Consider the following 18,042-nt stretch of genomic DNA (forward strand, 5'->3'; position numbering starts at 1 on the left):
TTCAAGCACCGCAGTCAAGCCTGATTTCCTGTGGCCCAGGCTGCACGAGGCAGGCACGCTCAGCTGACTGACTGGAGCGCGTGACTTCTCATCGGCTATTTTCTGTTACTTGTACCCTTTGAGCATCAACACGGACTCAGGGCCTAGCTCCAAATCATCTAGTTTCAGTAGCAATAATCATTGTCTCCTTTTTGATGCTTGTTGCCATTTAGTTCTATTTGTCACTCTTCCAGGTATCTTTGATGCTCTACGTGATATTCTGTTCTCAATGTCAGTTCCATTGCCCCAAACACAGAATCAGCTCCTCCACCAGGAGCCCTATTTTTTTGGTATAAAATAGTATTAGAAACTGAGGTGGGTGAATTCACAATTTGATCAATCTCTCTGCTCCAAAAACGTAATAAAGACACAAAATGTAAGGAGAAAAGCAAAAAGGCTGACTTGAAAACGGGATAAATAATTCCATGGGTCAGAAACAGAACTAAATGCAAAACACTGAGCAAGATTGAAGCTGTGGGTCTGCGGCACCCAGAGCCTGGCAGTGGTGCCTGGGAGTTAGCTGCTGTGGGGTAAGTGGCCTAAATGTGTCCCGTGCAGATGGGTGTGGGCACCAGCCTCTAGCTCCTTCCTGCTGCACAGAAGCAGGCCAACCAGCAAACAAAACCAAACTTGCCGTTATGCGCTTGGCGATGGCTCTGAGAAGCATGGAGGCCTAAGGAGGCACAAAATCATCAAGCCAGCTGACCGCAGTGGTCTGGCCTGGATCTGTGATGTTCCTAGGTCACCTCTGGCCAGGGCCCCACGCTGCCATTCAAAGGTCAGGCTCGAGAATAGATGCCCATCAGGACAGGAGGAGGCAGCTGCAAAACCGTTAGGCAGGTGGAGAAGAAGTGAAAGAACAGCTCCATACTCAAAGTTTTGTGTCCATATTTCAGAGGAAGATACACATACGTGGGTCTCTTGCCTGCTGGTGTTTGCTGTAAAGGGATTAGGTGGCAACTGGACCTTTTCACTGTGGCCCTAAATGCCACTGTTCAGGGCTCTTTCCTCTGGGGTCATCAGTTTTTCCAGAGACACATCACAAGATGTCGATTCAACACGGGAGGAGACAGATACCGTGTCACTCCCGAGTTGAACTGCACAGCCATTCTCGGCGGTTCAGATAGACTCTTAAGAAGCTACACCATCGTCTCTCGAGACGGACGGCTGCTGACGACGACGAATCCTCTGCTCCTGTCTAAGGGGAAGGCCACCTGAGGCAGGTCCACCTGCCTGTAGGCTTCCTGGGAACAAGCAGCAGGAAGGAGCCCAGGCTCTCAGCCTCCCGGCCACTGACTTGACCTCTTCTCACTCTTTTCAGCCCTTACCTCCCTCAGCCTCTTTCTCTGACTTGGGTCCCTGAGCCTGGAGCTCCACTTGAGCGACCTCTGTCTCCTGCAGCTGGGAGAGGGGAGGTAGCCAGGCTGTGAGGGGCTTGGGAAGGACCTGGGTGTCGCACCCTTCTGTACAGAAACTTCACTACCCCAGGTTTCAGCTCCCCTCCTGCCTTCTTGCTGACAGGTCTCTCCGGGGACTTGCACTTTTCTTAGGTTAAGACTTCTGCTTGGTCAGTTACACTCTTCCACCTTCTTACAACCTTTGAAAACATTGTGTCCTTGTCCATCACTGAATCCTAAGGTTGGCTGATCTGCTGTCTGTGTTAGCTTCCTTTCCTTTGATGGATCTGCATGGGGGCAGAGGAGGGGGAGCTTGTAGCTGGCAATCTGTGCATAGAGGTCCCAAGGGTGCTTGACTATTCCATTATATTGATTTTCAACTCCATTCCTACCCCATAACATTAACTCGGACTCCTCTCAAGCCTGAGCCTTTCCCAGGTTCTGCAGGCTCAACAGAACACTCCTTGGCTGAGCTCCTTCCAGTGAATTCGTGCCTGGGGCTCCTGATACTGGCCGTTCCTCCCACTTCCCTCTCTCCAGAAATGGGTTGGAAGTCTGCCTTGTCCACCCCTCAGATCCTACCTCTCAAATGGGCCAAATGGCCAGGGAAAAATGGGCAATCTTTTACATTCATTGACTGTCATTTTAATGGGGTTTTGGGAGGGAAGAAAGAGAAATTCTCCATGTAAGAGGTGATTGTTTGCCGATCAGCCACGATCAAGCCCATTGTAACTCAGTCTGTCAGAGCACTGATCGGGTTCCTAATTCAAGGTTTGCTTTGTTCTGTTATCTCCAAAGCCAGTGGTGGCCGTAGATAGTCCTGTTTATAAGTAAGAGGCATGTTTTGCATCTGCATTTTCTACTCACATTGTTTTTATTCTAAGACATTAATTAGGCACTGAAATGAACAAAGAAAACACACTGTAGCCTATTATGGATTACCCCGGTGAATTCTTGTTCCCGTCTGTGAGAGGCAGACTTCCCATGTACCCCACTCTGGTCCCAGCCCCCATCCCAACCCCATGACCCCCTCTTGGTGTTCACACCCTCCTGGTGTAACCCCCTCCTCCCTTTGAGTGGGGCTGGGCTAGTGATTTGCTTCTGACCAATAGAATATGGCAAAGGGGATGGGCTGTGGCTTCTGTGATTAAATTACAAAAGATTGTGACCTAGTACTTGCTCCCGAACTCTTCATTGCCTCTGGGCTTGTGCACTTTGGTGAAGCAAGCTGCTGGAAGGCCTGTGTAGCAAGGGACTGAGGGAAGCTTCCTGTCCACAGCCTGAGGAACTGAGGCCCTCAGTCCAACAGCCCACGAGGAATTGAATCCTGCCGACCGCCATGTGTGCTTGGAGCCCTGAGATGACTGCGGCCCAGCCGACACCTTGATTGCTGCCCGTGCACGTCCCTGAGTGGAGGACACAGCTAGTCTGTGCCAGGCTCCCAACCCACCGAAACTATGAGGTAATAATTTGTGTTAAGTTGCTGAGGTTTACGGTGATTGGTTACGCAGCAATAGATAACTAATGCACTGTCCTGGGTCATGTTATCTCTTCCCTACTCTGGGTTCTGCATGTGGTCATGATATTTAATAAACAGAAGAGCCATGGCATGAAGATGACCTGTAGATTAAAACATCACAATAAACCAGGAATATAGGCAGAAAGGTACCACTACCACTCTTGTTTCTTTTCTTGGGGAAAGAAATACTGGGAGGTAGGAGGAATTTCCATCCTTGTCCCCAGCCCATAGCCTGACATCACTGGCCCAGCAGCACTGATGGTCTCGAGGTCTTGGGTCTGGCCCAGCCTGTGATGGCGGCGCTCTGCCTTGAGTTGTCGTTAGTGCTTATCTGGGCCTCCAGCCAAACCCAGTTGGCAGGAGTCATGTCCAGTCTCAAGGACAATTTTGGGTCCGTTTCCTGTGTAATTACGGGGTGAGCAGCCGAGTAGGTGGTGCCATTACGGCAGTAAATTAGCCTGAAGGACAGCCTTTGCAGCTCCAGGACTCCATCCGAGGTTGGCTCGAGGCGCACAGCTCCCACCTCAGTAGCAGCCTCTCTTATGAGCGTCTGGGCTATGGTGGACCCTGGGTTTGGAAGTTATTTCTTCTAGGAGAGAAGTCATTTCACCCTTGAACTTTTGGATTTTATAGTCATAGTGGTTTGCCAACTCCTTGTAATTGGTTCACATTGGTAAAAATATGGGGGCAGGAAGAAGAAGCTTATGGATTGAACTTTGACTCTTACCCATCCCTGCTCTCCAACAGGGGCAGACACCCTGGGGAGACCAGTGGTCTGCCACTGGGTAGTGGGAGCCCCTGGATAAATAATTTTTCCAGCTTTGCTGAGATACTATCGACATATGATGTGTGAGTTTAAGGTATACAGTGTGACAATGTGATACAGGTATATAGTGAGAAATGATTGCCACAATAAGGTAAATTAACACATCCATCACCTCACGTAATTGCCATTTTGTCTGCTGTTGTTGAGAACTTCTAAGCCAGTGTTGTGGTGAGCGCATGTACGACCTTCCTTAGCAGCTGAAGTGTACCCTACAGTATTGCTGACTGTAGTTGCCATGCTGCTCCCTGGATAAATGTGACAGAGGAGAAAGTGGGGAAGTATTGTCGAAGAGGCCCAATGGCTCTACTTTCGATAGGACTTCAGGGAAAGCATCTCTAAAGAGATGTTTCAGCTTAGAGACATGAAAGATAAGGAGCCAGTTAAGCCAAGAGCCACATCTAGGGTTGGGCCCATCAGGTACAACGGCCTGAGTGGGAAAGAGACTGGCATGTCCCAGACTGGTCACAGGCTGGTGTGGCTGAGCATGGGGGAAGGCTGAGCAGGAGTCGTGTGAATGAGGTTGGCAGGATATGGTGGGTCCCGACATGCCCCTCCTCCATTGCCACGGCACAGGGAGAGACAGAGACAGCCCGGGCTTTTCACTGCCTGTGCCTGCTCACCTCTAGGACCGACCTCACGGCCTGCTCTAACGCAATGGATGGGAGGTATTGTTTGTGGCATGTCCAGGAGGAAAGAGGGTTACGAAACAGGATTTAAGAAACATATAGATTACCTCTGTGATGAGCAATTATAAATTATAAACTGAATGAGCCTATCCATACAGCAGTGAGAATAGATTTTTAAAACATTGTTTTGAATTAAAAGGGTATGCTAGGAAAGAATGAGATTTAAAGGGAAATATATATGTAAATTAAAACACATGCAGTTACAAAATTATGCTGCATATACTTCCAGGATCAAACCGTACCTAAGAACAATTATTAAACCCTTTTAAGTGTCTACCAATTGTGTAAATATGTTATGTGTGTACAATGGTAGTGAAAATCAGGATAAAGGTAAACAGTATCAAGAGAGGGGCCCTAAAAGTGATGATGATGATGATAATGAGTCATGAAATGAGGTTCGTCCTCCAGCTAAGTGTCTCTGGTGTGAGAACAGATTATGGAGCAGAGGGCAGGTGGGAAGGTAAGCAGGAACTGCAGATAGGCAGCCCTTGCAACAGAACAGCAGAGGTAGATGAATGTGTGAACGTAGGTGGGGCAGTGGGGATGCAGACGGCAGATGTCAGAGACGGTCCACATGGTAGGACAAAGCGGTGGCTAAATGTAGAGGCTGAAGGTGAGCAGGTGACCCGTATGACTCCCGAATTCTGGGAGACTGGGTAGGATGGAACAAGTATTGGAATTAGAGGAATCAAATATTGAATAGATCGAGGATTTTTAAAAATATATGTGATAAGTTGAGTAGAATAAAGCTTCAAAAAAAGAAATGACAAAAAGGGGACCAAGAGGGTCAAGAGAAGCAGGGACAAGGGCCATAACAGAAGTCTTCAGAGATCAAGACCAGAAAGGTCAGGTGGAGGAGGGTCAACTGGGTCGGCACAGTGAAAGCCATCGGTGACTCTGGTGAGCACTGTTAGTGGCGTGGTGGGGGATGAAGCCTGACTGCACAAGATTAAAGACATGTCTGGAAGATGAGGAAGCGAAGGCAGCAAACAAGATGGCTGTTTGCTGAAGTTAACTGGGAACAGGACAGAGAAAGGGCTACAGCGGAGGATGCAGAAGGCAGGGCTGTGAGATGGGAGAGAATTGAATCTTAATGTGCTGAGAGGTAAGAGGTAGGGATGATGCCAGGGTTGAAAATGAGGAAAAGAGGAATAACAGAAGAACTAAGAATCTTAGTTGCCTATTTTCATTAGATAGTGGTCGGACATGGGCGTTAAGCTGCTGGAAAGGAAGCCATTGTGTGGCGTGTAATAGACATGAGTGTATGAGAAGAGATCTTGAGCTGGGAAAGGACTCCTTCAATATGATCTACGAGGTGGTAACCATAAGGCAATAGACTGATAGATTTGTCTACATCAAAATAAAGGTTCTCTTACTTCCACGTGTGCAGGAGCCACATGGAGGGCGTCTGAGAACACAACTTCCCAGAGATTCTAATGCAGTAGGCAAACTGTATAAATTTACAAGGACATATATTATACCTAAAAAAGTAATGCTCAGAATCAATCAGATCCTTGTTGTTTTACTACCTTTTACTGTCTATCATGTGTGTCCTTGAGGTCTTTTTAGCTATGGTTCCATAGGTAGGAGACACTGTGCAGTGCTGTCTGCTGTGCACCTCTCCCCAACTCATGCTGGTGTATTGAAGTCCGCCACAGCAATTTACACCAGGGAAATTGGCAAAGGCTCCAAATCAACCCCTTCCCTCTCTGTTTTTGGAGAACTGGGTGTTACACATTGACTAGCACATCACTGAAAACTGTCTTTAAAGAAATCAGTAGTGGTATCAGCAGTGAGGAAAATGTGAAGGGCAGAGGAAACCTTGTATATTCATTTCCCAGGAAGTAGTGTGGGCCGACTACAGCAAAGGCACCTTCACCCGATGTTTCTGCACCCGTGCAACCCTCCAGCTTCCTTCAAACGCTTGCCTGGATGGCTGCAACCAAAAGCAGAAGTGACTGGAAGCAACTCTGGGGGAAGATTCCCCAATTTTATGTTGAACTGGCAATCAAATGTTTCTCTTGCCAAGAGATGAGATTAGACAGTGGTGCCATCTAGCGTTGAAGAATAGATCGGCTCGTAAGTGGAATGCTTAAAGGTTTCTCTTGATTTTGGCCCTGGAAACACATTAACTTCCATAGTGTTTCTTCCTTCCTTTTCTTCTAGTTTCTTTCCTCACTTCTATTTCCCTTTCTGAGTCACTTTCTCTTTTTATCTACTGCCCAACAAGAATAGCCGCTAATTTTTTTTTGAAAAGATCTCGATTCTATGTAGCTCCTAGGCAAATATAGATAATGCCAAGAGTTGAATGGCGTAGACATGCAGATGAGTGCTTGCCTATATTATGTATAATTTGGAGTGAATTTGTTTAGGAAAGTTGTAGAAATCTTCTCTTGTGAGTCGCATAAATTAAATGTTCTCTGCCTTCTCAACATGCCCCATTTCCTTCCCATTTTCTGGGACAGGGGCAGATGAAGTTTTGTTAGTATGTTGTAGTGTAACGAACAACCCTGATTCATTCTCAAGTCTTATTTCTGATTTATAGATATTTTTGTAGGAAAATGGTAGAATAAAAGGCTTGTTCATAACTTCCCAGTAATTGGGATATTTCATTATTTTATGAGGACCTCTAGAAAGTGGGGTAAGTTTCTGGGGTTGCTAATTCCTACTGGAAAGGCTTACTTTGCATCTAGCACATTGGAGAAGTAATATGGTAACCTCTCAGTAAGATCACTCCCCTTTTGTCCCTTCGGTGATTAATGATCTGAGAACAATTAAATAACATTTAGCTAATCAGTTGGCCCAAAGCTGTTCCTGTAAGTTCAGGGGTATTTCAGATGTTATTAAACAAAACCAATAAGGAATAAAAACTATTGTCTCTGAAATGTGTGTAGCAGAAGCAGCCTCACCTTTTTAACAGTGCATTCAGAAGTCTTTGAAAGCGCAAGTGAACATAATGTTACACCCATACATAATGAAATCCAGACTTGAGATCAGACTTTTTCCGGGATTTTTTTTCAGTGTTTTCAAACCAATGGAAGTATAGAAATCTCATCTTGAGTCTGCCAGGCTATACAAGGTTTTGTTTTAGGTAAGGACCATGGGTTTTAGAGTGAAGTCAGATGCTATTTGTATATTGACTTCCATCAACAGCCTTATAGTGCTCACCCTTATATAGGACTGCAGCAGTTTTGCCTTAGGAAATGAGCCCAAGTGACTCTGGAGACTATAAACTGTTTTTGTTAGAAGAGATGAGGATCCTGTTAGGAAGGTAAAAACCAATTTTGCCTATAGTTGGTCAAACTATTGAGCATAGCAAGGCCTGGGTATGCTCTTGTTCTTCAATACTATAGATAAACATTCCAATTTACCAAAAGGTGGCAAACTTAAAAGCCTATGATAGTAGACCCTGAAAAGCTTTTAAAGTCCAAATTGTACTACTGAAGGCAGACATGAATCCTATGTAGCCTCAGATTGCCACCTGACCCTTACGTAAAGGACCCCCTCCTTGGGGTGACATTTTCATTCCTCCCACCTGTCTAAAGCCTCAGAACCATTGCATCCTGGCTCTTTCCTGCCCATCCCTGAAGATATTCTGTTCCAGGTTTCCTTTCTCCCATCAGTCTGTTGTAAAAATTGCAAAAGCTTCCACCACCACTGTGACATTAAATACATCTCAGCTTTGAACTATGTATTTCAAATTTTACTTGGTTAGGTACACCATCTGATTTTTGACTGTTAACAAATTCAGTTGCCTGTAGTTCTTCCTTTACCATTCCTATTTTCTCAGAACTGTACTGAACCTTGAAGTAAACCCTCATATGGGCATGCTCCTATTTATGTAAAATAAAAGCTCAGTTATACATCTTATTATTGACCCTCAAATTTCTACTAACTAGTTCTTTGGCATGTCTGTGTAAGAAAAATTAATACTCTTGTTAACTTTGAAGCATACCATTATGATTTCTGAGATTGACTTAACTGCAATGCTTTTATTGTGTTCTTAAATCTTTGGACATTGATAATCCAGATGGTACATTAGAGAACTTTAAGGTTCTAACTGCTCAAGAAAGGAAATTAATATCCAAGTGACTACTGTATGTCAAATGATCAAGTACCTTATTTAATTTGTTCCAAGAGAAACCCTGAGCATTTATTTTGGGGGAACTTTTTTCCATCCTCAGTCACATCCCCATTAACCTTGTGGTCTGATGTACTCAGACCTACTGCAGTAGTAACTGAGTGTCCCTTAGGAAAAACTGCTCTGGGGACTTCAAAGATGAGAAGCGTGAGACACAAACTGGGACCTAGGTCTTCTAGGCTCATCCGAGCGCTCGCTCCACTACAGCAGGCTGGTTTTAAGGAATGAGATTCTCTTTCATAAGATTCCAAGTCTAAAATAATGCTTTAAGGCAGCTTCAATGAAAAGCTGTTTTTGGCTGCTTCTGATTTCAGCAGATTGCCACTCCCAGAGTCAAAAACGACTAGAACACAAGACTTAAAAACCAAGCCATTTAATTGTGTCTTTGAAGGTAAATAACACATGGAGATGGATCCCAAGCCCTGAGAACGCCAGAGCTACAAGTCCAAAAGTCCTGTAGTGCGGTCTTCCCAGCGGAGCTCAGAAGGGTCAGAACTGTGTTCGAGGCAGAGCACTTTTGGAACCCATGCATTCCATTTAGTAATTCTGCAAACTGCCAGAAACAGACCCCGAGAGTCTTTGAGATGGGGAAGACTCAACTCCTGGTTTTACAGATAAAAGAAGAGTATCAAAAAATGTTGTTTACTCCTCTTCACTTCTGTCACACAATCTGAAGTCTGAGCTGTCATATCCCCAACTCGTGGCGGCCTAAGCTGCAGTTTAGGTACGAGATCGGTCCCTCTCTCCATTCACTTCCATGTAATGCCACAGCAAGAGACCCGAGGCAGAGAGTTCTCAGCAATACAGCTTTTTAACAAGTACTTAAAATGAAAAGAACCCTCTGGCAGCACACAAGTTAGTTTATATAATTTTAATTTACAAATTAAAAAGCTACATGTTTTATTTTTTCTCCTTTTTCTCTTCTTTCTTTACATCACTCTTTTCCTTATCTTTCTCCTTGTCATCTTTTCTATCCTTTTTGCTCTCTTCTTTTTCCTGCCCTTCCTTCTTCTCTGCATCCCGGTTGGCAATCTTGTTGTTGATGAGGTTGTGCAGAGCGACCACAGAGCGGATCAGGGAAGCCAAATACACCACAACCATCTGGTCGTTGGTCTTTAGGTAAAAGGCCTTGACAAACTCCTGCAGGCTGACGTCTGGCAGCAGGTTGAAGACGTCCTGCAGCTGGTAGATAATTTGGTGGTTGATGGGCAGCTTGCCTGTGGCCACTTTCTCCAGGTAGCTCCTGATATCCAGCAGCTTGGAGTTAAGTCCCTTCAAACCATGCACCTGGTTTGTGATCCGCTGGGAAAGAGTGCCCACAGTAGTGTCTTTGATGTCTCTGAAATAAGCCATAGAAAGGGCGGGGAAAAAGCATCAGTATACTTACTGTATTACCTCGCAGGGTCTCACATTCTATGGAAACACCCATCTTTGTGGGGAGGGGCAAGTTTTCAAAAGAAAAATGCTCTTTATTTTGGAAAGATCTAAGTATAAACTCTTAGTTTTTGTTTTCATTGGGAGACATATGTTTTATTTTTCTCACCACAGGGCATTTTCAAGAGCGCTAAAATGAAACTATATTCACTTAAAAAAAGGAAAAAGCTCTCTCCTCCCACTTCCCTAACAAAGGGTGGCACTTTCTCCACCTCCATCTATACAATGTGTGAAATTTAATTAGTCAGCAGTAACTTTTTTGAGCTGAAAGGAATCTCACTGAGAAAAACTATGACCTTTTTGAATAAATCAGGGCTATATAAGTACAGTATTTCAAGATAAAACCCATCTCAAGCAGATTTAGTCCGCAGAAAACCGGCTAGCTACATTGACTGAAAAGGACATCCCCTGGAAGAGCACATGCCTATACTTATTTCACACGTCGGATCCTGTCACAAGGTATACTGTCCATACAGTTGTAAGTCATAACTCAAGACCCTTTAGAGATGATCCAGGCCCAGAACCCGGGTCTCTGTACTCCTGATACATGTCTCTCTCTTACACGGAGCAGCCTCTGGACTTAAAGATTCTGATGCCATGCTAAGTCTCACCGTAACAAGTGTTCGACTCCAACTTCTTCAGCTTCCTCTGCTCCAATTTCACTGGTCACATGCTCAAATGTTTTTGAGGTTGGAGTTCCATCCTGGGAGAGGAGGCTTAACTATAGTTATTTGCTTACAAACACACTGGCACATGTCCTTTCCACACCAATTCCTCTGCTTTAAGTCAAATCACTTCATGGGCGCATTACTGGGTTTTCCATGGCAAGGGTGGGCAAGGTTTGCTTTGAAAGCTTAGTTTTCTAAGCTAACATCACAGTGGCCCTGCTCAGTGACCAAGTCTGCTGGAGCATCATTAGCTTGTTTCTGAGGAAATTCTTGATAATCTTCTGAATTCCACAGTGGGAATGGACACTTAGGTAAGTCTGGATTAGGCTGATTTTTAAAGATTATATATAGTTCTTTCTAGAAAAGGAAATATACAGAGTATCTGTATTTAAGGCAAGTTCATGTCAGAAATATAACTTTTAACCATCTCTTGTTGTTTGGATCAAATAATATACCAGAGTGCCAAAAGGATGCAGTCAGAACAACTGGATTTCTGGTGGCCTGAATTTATCAAAGGACCTGCCCAGGGACGTGGTTCACTGTAGCACTCAGTGACTTCCTGATAGGACTTGAGAGAATTTTTTCAGATCTAGGGCCAGACTGGCTGGGTTCAAAGTCTGGCTCTACCATGTATGAGATAAGGAAACTCCAGGACCTTGGGTAAGTCACTTAACTTCTACCCAGTGGTATATACCTTAGCTGTTACTATTTTATCCAGGATAGTGTGAATCTTGCCAATGCAATCTTCCTCTTGGCTTTGTATGCTAGCATGATTAGAGTCCTTCACAACCTTGAGCGCGTCACCGCATGCCTTTTCAGGTACTAATTTTTCCCTGACTTCATTTTATAAATGACCCTTATGTCTCCTCTGTACACTTATTTAAAATCTTGCTTCACTGGTATGTGCAGACCCATGCACACATTACTGTAAGCTATCTCAGATTCGCTTTTGAAAAAGGCAGGGTAAAGATGAACTTAAAAACAACTGTATCGAGACAGGAATGAAAGTCATATGGTAACTAGACCATGGATTGGGAGCTAAGTTCCCTGGTAGAAAGGCAAAAAGACAAACAGGAGGACAGAGCTCAGTGCAAGGAACATTTGCAGAAAGCTAACCTAATATATCTTTTTTCCAGATTTAAAAACTGAATAAAAGATGAAGGCTACATATCTAAATCTAAAGACAGACTTGAATCTATCCCTTAGGCTTCTGAGGTTGGAAATTCAAGATTAAGCTATCTGCATACCCTGAGTGCAAATATTTTATGCTCCTAACAAAACACATTTTTCACTTCAAATCCTAGCCTAGAATCGAAGTTCAATCTTTGTGGAAACAGAGAAAAGAGATATACTGGGAGCTCGTTATGTCTACACCTAAAGCACAAGCTAATGAACCTGAGAGCAGGTACTGGATGCACTGGCTGAGTATTCAGGTGTCAACTCACACAGACAGGTCTTGCCATCTAGCTCTGGGGAGCTTTGACCTCTATTTGAAAACCTATAGTCTAGTCTATAGGGACTGAAAATCTTCAAGGAGAAAGGAATATTGGCCCAGAAGGGGCCCAAAAGTAGAAAGGGCATTAGATTAAGGCTAAGCTCACCAGACTCTGCATTTACTTTGCTGTGACTGTATCTGGGCAATCACTTGACTACTTTGGGCCTCAATTTTATTTGTAAAAAGGGACTTTAGATTTCTATGGTCCTCTCATTTCTAAAATTTGGCCATTCAAACACTCAGAAGGAAAAACCATTTAACATTAAACTGTTAACAGATATCAACAACCTTCTCTTTGTTATAAAGAGATAAAGGATCTGTTAACTTGAAAATGCAACAAAAACAAACAAACCCCAAACAATTGCCTAATAAGTAGCAAATCTATTTGAGAAGCAGAGCAAGATGACTTACATCATGAACTTCTTCCACTGAAATATATGCTTCTGTGGGCAGTCCCAGGTCCTTTGGCTTCACATCAATGATGACTAATACCTTGCAGAAAAACATATCTTAGCAAACCACCTTACACTGGGTACACAGGAATAACTGCAGCCAGTCTTCTGATCATGAATACTGAAGGGATTTCATTCAACCAGACATGAGCCACAATTTTTAGCAAAATGGGTTTACATTCAAATGATTTCATCATTTGTTCTGTTCTTCACCCCCATTAATGAATAAGCTGACAGGTAGTATAATATGGTGACGAAGCACAAGAGAATTGGAGTTAAGACAACCAACATTTTAATCCCAGACCCACCACCTACAAGACATCACTAACCATTTTAAACCTCAGTTTTCTCACTGTAAAAAGGACAACAGCCCCATATAGTTACTGAGAGAATTAAAAAAGATAACTTATATACCTGGCACTTAGCAGCTGTTTACTGTTATTTATTAAATATACTGGCTTACTATATACTACACAAAACACTACAAATTAACTCAAGCTTACAGAGAAAAAGTAGTGAAATTTTTTGCTACACAAATCCTTCTTAGGTTGCTCTTACTTATATAAACTGGCAAAGAATATCATTCAAGAATTTTAAAGATAAGAGTGCACTCACTGAGTTAGGGCAGTATCTTTTCATGAGTTCATTGATGGCGATGTCATTCTTATGTAGCTTAGGGCCTGTGTGGTACCACCCAACTATTCTTTCTCTGGCTGGGAAGGAAAAAAATTAAGTGGGTTTGAATTGTTACATGAAGACCTATATAATTCCCTCAGAAAGGGTTAAGAATTCTAGTTGTTATGTTCTCTGCCTTTTCAGAATTCAAGACATCTATTTTAAAACTTGACTTTTGAAATTTAAAACTCAACAAAAGAATTCTCAGAAAATAAGCATCAAGGGAAATCCAGAGACATCCACATCTCAGACTAGCTTAGGAGACCATTCAGACATGATGGCAACCAGAAAATAATTCTAAGGCAATATATAAATAAATGCAGGGTCATGTCACATAAGCTACAACTATCAATGTTGCAGGAATAAACATTTCCAAAGCAGTGTGACTGCCATAATGAAATAATATGAAAATGATACACGTGATGGAGAGCTGCATCTATCCTGGTGTTACGAAAGGTCTAGGAGCAGGTCGATTTCATCTGACAGTTCTTTGCTTTTCTGCTGCAAAGGGCTAGCTCTCTTCCCCACAACTTAGATGGTCTTAAATTGCTATTCTAGTTTCTCACTTATTCTACCTCATTCTTCTACTACCATCAGCCTTACTTGAGTCTAGCTGAGAAAAGGGTCCTTGACATTAAAACAAAAAAAGGGGAATACTTAAAAAAGAAAAAATCTCTCTCTCACACACACACACAAATCAATGCCACATCTTCTTAAAAAAAAAAAAAAAATCAAGACATACCATTGACCTTCTTAAACATTCCATACATGTTTTCCAAATAATCATGGTCTAAAAACCAGACAGAATCATCTTTGTCATCTTCATCAAAAGGGACTAAATAGGGAAAAAAAAGTAAGATTTAGTTTAGGGTGCCAGGTAAAACTCTAGAGCACAGGCCAAAATTAGAGATCCCTAGGCCAGTTCTGATCCATGTAGGTGGTTTGTCTAACACAGTAGTAAAATTACTTTTGAGTTGCTCTCATTAAAAAATGAGAGATTTCATATAAAAATCCAGACTTCCAGCTTTTGAAAAACCATATCTGTCAACAACTGGCTAGAACCAGAAAGAAGCCAATCCCTTTCAAAAGGACATGTTATTCCATTTGCTAAAAGCCCCATCACTTCTAATGTTTCCCATTTGGCAAATTACATTACCATCTCGTCCTTTTAGACACCGAAGTTAGTTACCTCTAGTCCAGGGGTCATGCCAATAATTATTCTGTCCTTGGTTGGTGTTGCTTTAATCATAATACACTGATATGTTCTAATAAAGATTCAAGAAACGGAATAAAAGGATAATGGTCTCCATCTCTTGCTTGCTAACCCATAACCATGGTTAATAGTTAGTGCTTGGGTTATAAACTACACCAACTATCTATTTTTATAAAGTTTTATTAGACTACTGCCACCCATTTGTCTATATGCTCTCTATAGTTGCTTTGAGCTAAAAGAGCAGAGGTGGGCAGCTGCAATGGAGACTTATTTATTATCCACTTTAGCACGTAGCTTTTAGCCTCCCTTTTCATACCACAACGATTCTTAGTTAGAATCCTGAATTGTAAAAAAAATGGAAAACACAAAAAGTTTCTTCCTTTTTTTATTTTAAAGTTAACTGACATTTTAACCATTCTCAGAAAAATGTAAAATTTGTCTTTTACCTGCAAAACTGTTGGATACATCAAGTACTTTCTTTTGCCATGACCCCAAAAGCACACCAACGACACGCTTCTGGTTTCCAACCTTGCCTATTCTGAACGAGAAAGCAGAAGGTCAGTCTGATGGACACAAAGGATGTGCCAACAATTAGATACTCACCAGGAAACATTAAAGGTACAGATACAACTGAGTGAGTTTACCTGGAAACTAATCCCACTGAACAAATGCAACAGTTAAGTTAATTCTTTATGTTAAATTCTAATAAATATAATGAGTAATTAATGAACTTTGCACACTGGCAGTTTTTACTTACTGTTAACTGCCAAGTAATACAAGCTTGGGAAAAAAATCTCAAACTTTATAGAAATTTACGACGGAGAAAAAGTAAACTCTCCTGATTTTAAGAGTTTTAAAATGTTACTTGATTGGTGTTTGAGAAACATTTAAGTTATGCTGCCATATTTAACTTTTATTTTTTTTTCTTTCCAGCTTACCTTTCTCCTTTAAACTTTCCCCATCTTCCCTACCCTTGAATCTTTTCAGGGATAAAGATGCTAAAATAGAACTAATTTTATGGTCTAGCTTGATGACAACTGTTCTCTGGTACATCTACTCCATACTGACAGCCCCACTTGATGCTATAGTTCGTTGAACCAGCTAGGGGCTCAGAAAGTGATTCTGACCCAGAGGCATGTGTATGTCACTTGTGGCGTCTCTGCATGGTTTGAATGGAAAAAAGTCAGAAGTGAGCTGATAACGAATCACACCGTGAGCAGGGCTAAATGCGTGAGAAAGATTTTACTTCAGAATTTCTATCTCCATATCTAATCACAGTGATCTAAACGTGTAGTAAGGGAGACACAGACACTATACAATTCTATGTTCAAAGAAAAGACAAGTCACTGTGAAATTAACTATGATTCCCCAGCAGTGGCCGGCTTCACATTGGTTCAAATGAATCACATGGCTTGGCAAATTTATAAATGTTCACTAAACTTGGGGTTTGTATCAAACAAAGTTAAGGGTTCTGTATTCCTGGTGGTTCTGATTTATTTATTTATTTTTTTAAATCTTAGGCACTGAGTTTCCACACTTCAAAGTTAACTTCCACACTTGATGGCTTTTCTTTTGGTCTACAGAAGTCCATTTTATAAAGCCCTATGCTGAGTTTACTGACAAACTGAAATGGTGACTGCGCCATTAGCACCCCTAGTATCCTATGGGAGAAAAAAAGTAATTACTGTACAGTGGGAAAGCAAGCATATCCTGTTAAGCCGAGGGTCCTACAAAGCAATGGAACTGAACTGGGGTCCCTAAACCTCAGGAGTTTGTTTTGGGCTCTGGTTGAATTAGGAGTTGTACGAAGCAAGATGCGAGAGAATGAGTGGGCTTAAGTACTGTGACTACAGCAGATGCTCCCAATGGGGTCTTTACATTTGCCAATTCAAGTAATTATCTAGTAAAACTTATGAACACGTGTTACAGGTCCAGCGGGATGAACAACCTGAAAACAAGGGAAGGCAGGAGAAACATCTCTGGATGTTTTATCTTCTTCATTAATGCCAAAAGTCTCCAATTGATCTCACTTAAAAAAAAAAACCTTGACACCCTCATGAACATTTTGTGCTATCGTTAAGCCAGATTCCTGCTTAGAAACTTCCACAAGTTAAAACTACAGCTCTTCCAGGGAGCCCTACAGGGCGTTGAGACCAGAATTTCGGTGACAGCCTTCAAAGGCAGAGAAGCTAGAGTCTGAAGGGCTTTCCTACGAGACACCGAGTCTTTTAGGTGAAAAGGGGCGGATGAGGTGACAGATGAGCACGAGGCTCAGGGGATCAGGACCAGTTGAAAGTTGCCCCCCATACTCTGGCAGCGTACGGACTGCGGTAAAAGAAATGGACGGCCCAAGCCCCGGAGTGCCGGCTGGGGCTGGGAGACGACGCTGGGTGACCTGGGCTTCCGGTGCCGAGGTTCGTCTGGGTGCCCCGGCTAGGCAGGGCCACCCTCCGCCCGTCAGCACTGCTGCGGCCGCTGCGCCTTTCCCAGGGCGCCCGTGACTCAGCAGTGAGGGTGCCACCCGCCCCCCTCATCCGCCCCGCGCCGCCCGCTTACCGGTTGAAATGATCCACCACACTGAGCAGCACCAGGGGGTGGACCACCACCTTCTGCACCGCCAGCTCCGGCATCACGACACACCCCGCCCGCCCGGCTCTGCTCCCTGCGACCCGCACACACAGTCAGTCACAGCGGCACGAACTCTTGCTGATCCTCCAGGCCCAGCTCCTCCTCTTCCGGCCCGGCCGCTGCCGCGCGGCCTCCTTCTTCCGCTCCCAGAGTGCCGCGCGCGCGTCGTTCCCGGGCTGGCGCCCTGTTGCCTCTCTGAGGACGGGAAATGCCGGAAAAAGGCGGGAGCTACCTTGGGTGACTGGCTACGGTTTCCCTGGCGTTGAACGCTAAAGGGACACTGAAGACCGATAAAGGTTGACTCCCTTCTACTTGGCCTCCACCGTTTTCTGCAGTGGCTTTTCGCCTCAGTGCCCGCCCCACTCCTCCACCCCCTCCCGTCTGAAAAAGACTAGAAAAAACAGCTAAGAAAAGTATAAATAGTAATAACTAATATTTCCACCATCCAGAAAATGACCACTTTTGCTTCAAGTCAAAACCCTCCAAAATTTCTTAGAAGAACTAACTAAATCTAGCAGAAGGAGCGCCCTTACAGTAGATTTGGTAATTTATTTTATCCTCATTTTATTTGTCGGAGAGTAATCCCCTTAATCCTTATTATGGACACTGCAAATAATCAACCTGCGTTTATATTTTACACCTGTCTTTATAGTACTTACCATTTAACTCGGGCTAGAAGAACGCAATTTGTGTGAAGAGTTAGACTATTCAGACTGATTTTCAAATAAACTTAGAAAAGGGTTGAAGAAAAGATGGAAGGAAATACGAAAATATGTTTTGATAATTAGGAAAGAGAAAAAAAGACGACTAAATGGGGAAATATAGGAGACAAGGACTTAAACTTATGTGCAGAAAGAGGCAAATTACTT

The 18,042-nt window shown here is 43.2% G+C and overlaps 1 protein-coding gene across 1 annotated transcript; it reads right to left on the reverse strand.

The window, feature by feature from the left end:
* Window positions 1-8,965: 8,965 nt before the first annotated feature.
* On the reverse strand, window positions 8,966-17,285 carry PSMD7 (proteasome 26S subunit, non-ATPase 7). The gene is made up of 7 exons (XM_090260094.1): window positions 17,102-17,285; window positions 14,992-15,083; window positions 14,075-14,167; window positions 13,273-13,370; window positions 12,617-12,697; window positions 10,654-10,745; window positions 8,966-9,947 (listed from the first exon to the last, which is right to left on the reverse strand). Exons 1-7 carry the CDS (start codon window positions 17,173-17,175, stop codon window positions 9,509-9,511), a joined length of 969 nt encoding a protein of 322 aa, XP_090116220.1. The 5' UTR covers window positions 17,176-17,285; the 3' UTR covers window positions 8,966-9,508.
* Window positions 17,286-18,042: the final 757 nt, after the last annotated feature.

This window comes from Furipterus horrens, unplaced genomic scaffold (genome assembly GCF_987537825.1).
Source record: "Furipterus horrens unplaced genomic scaffold, mFurHor1.1.pri manual_scaffold_13, whole genome shotgun sequence".
Classification (NCBI taxonomy): Eukaryota; Metazoa; Chordata; class Mammalia; order Chiroptera; family Furipteridae; genus Furipterus; species Furipterus horrens.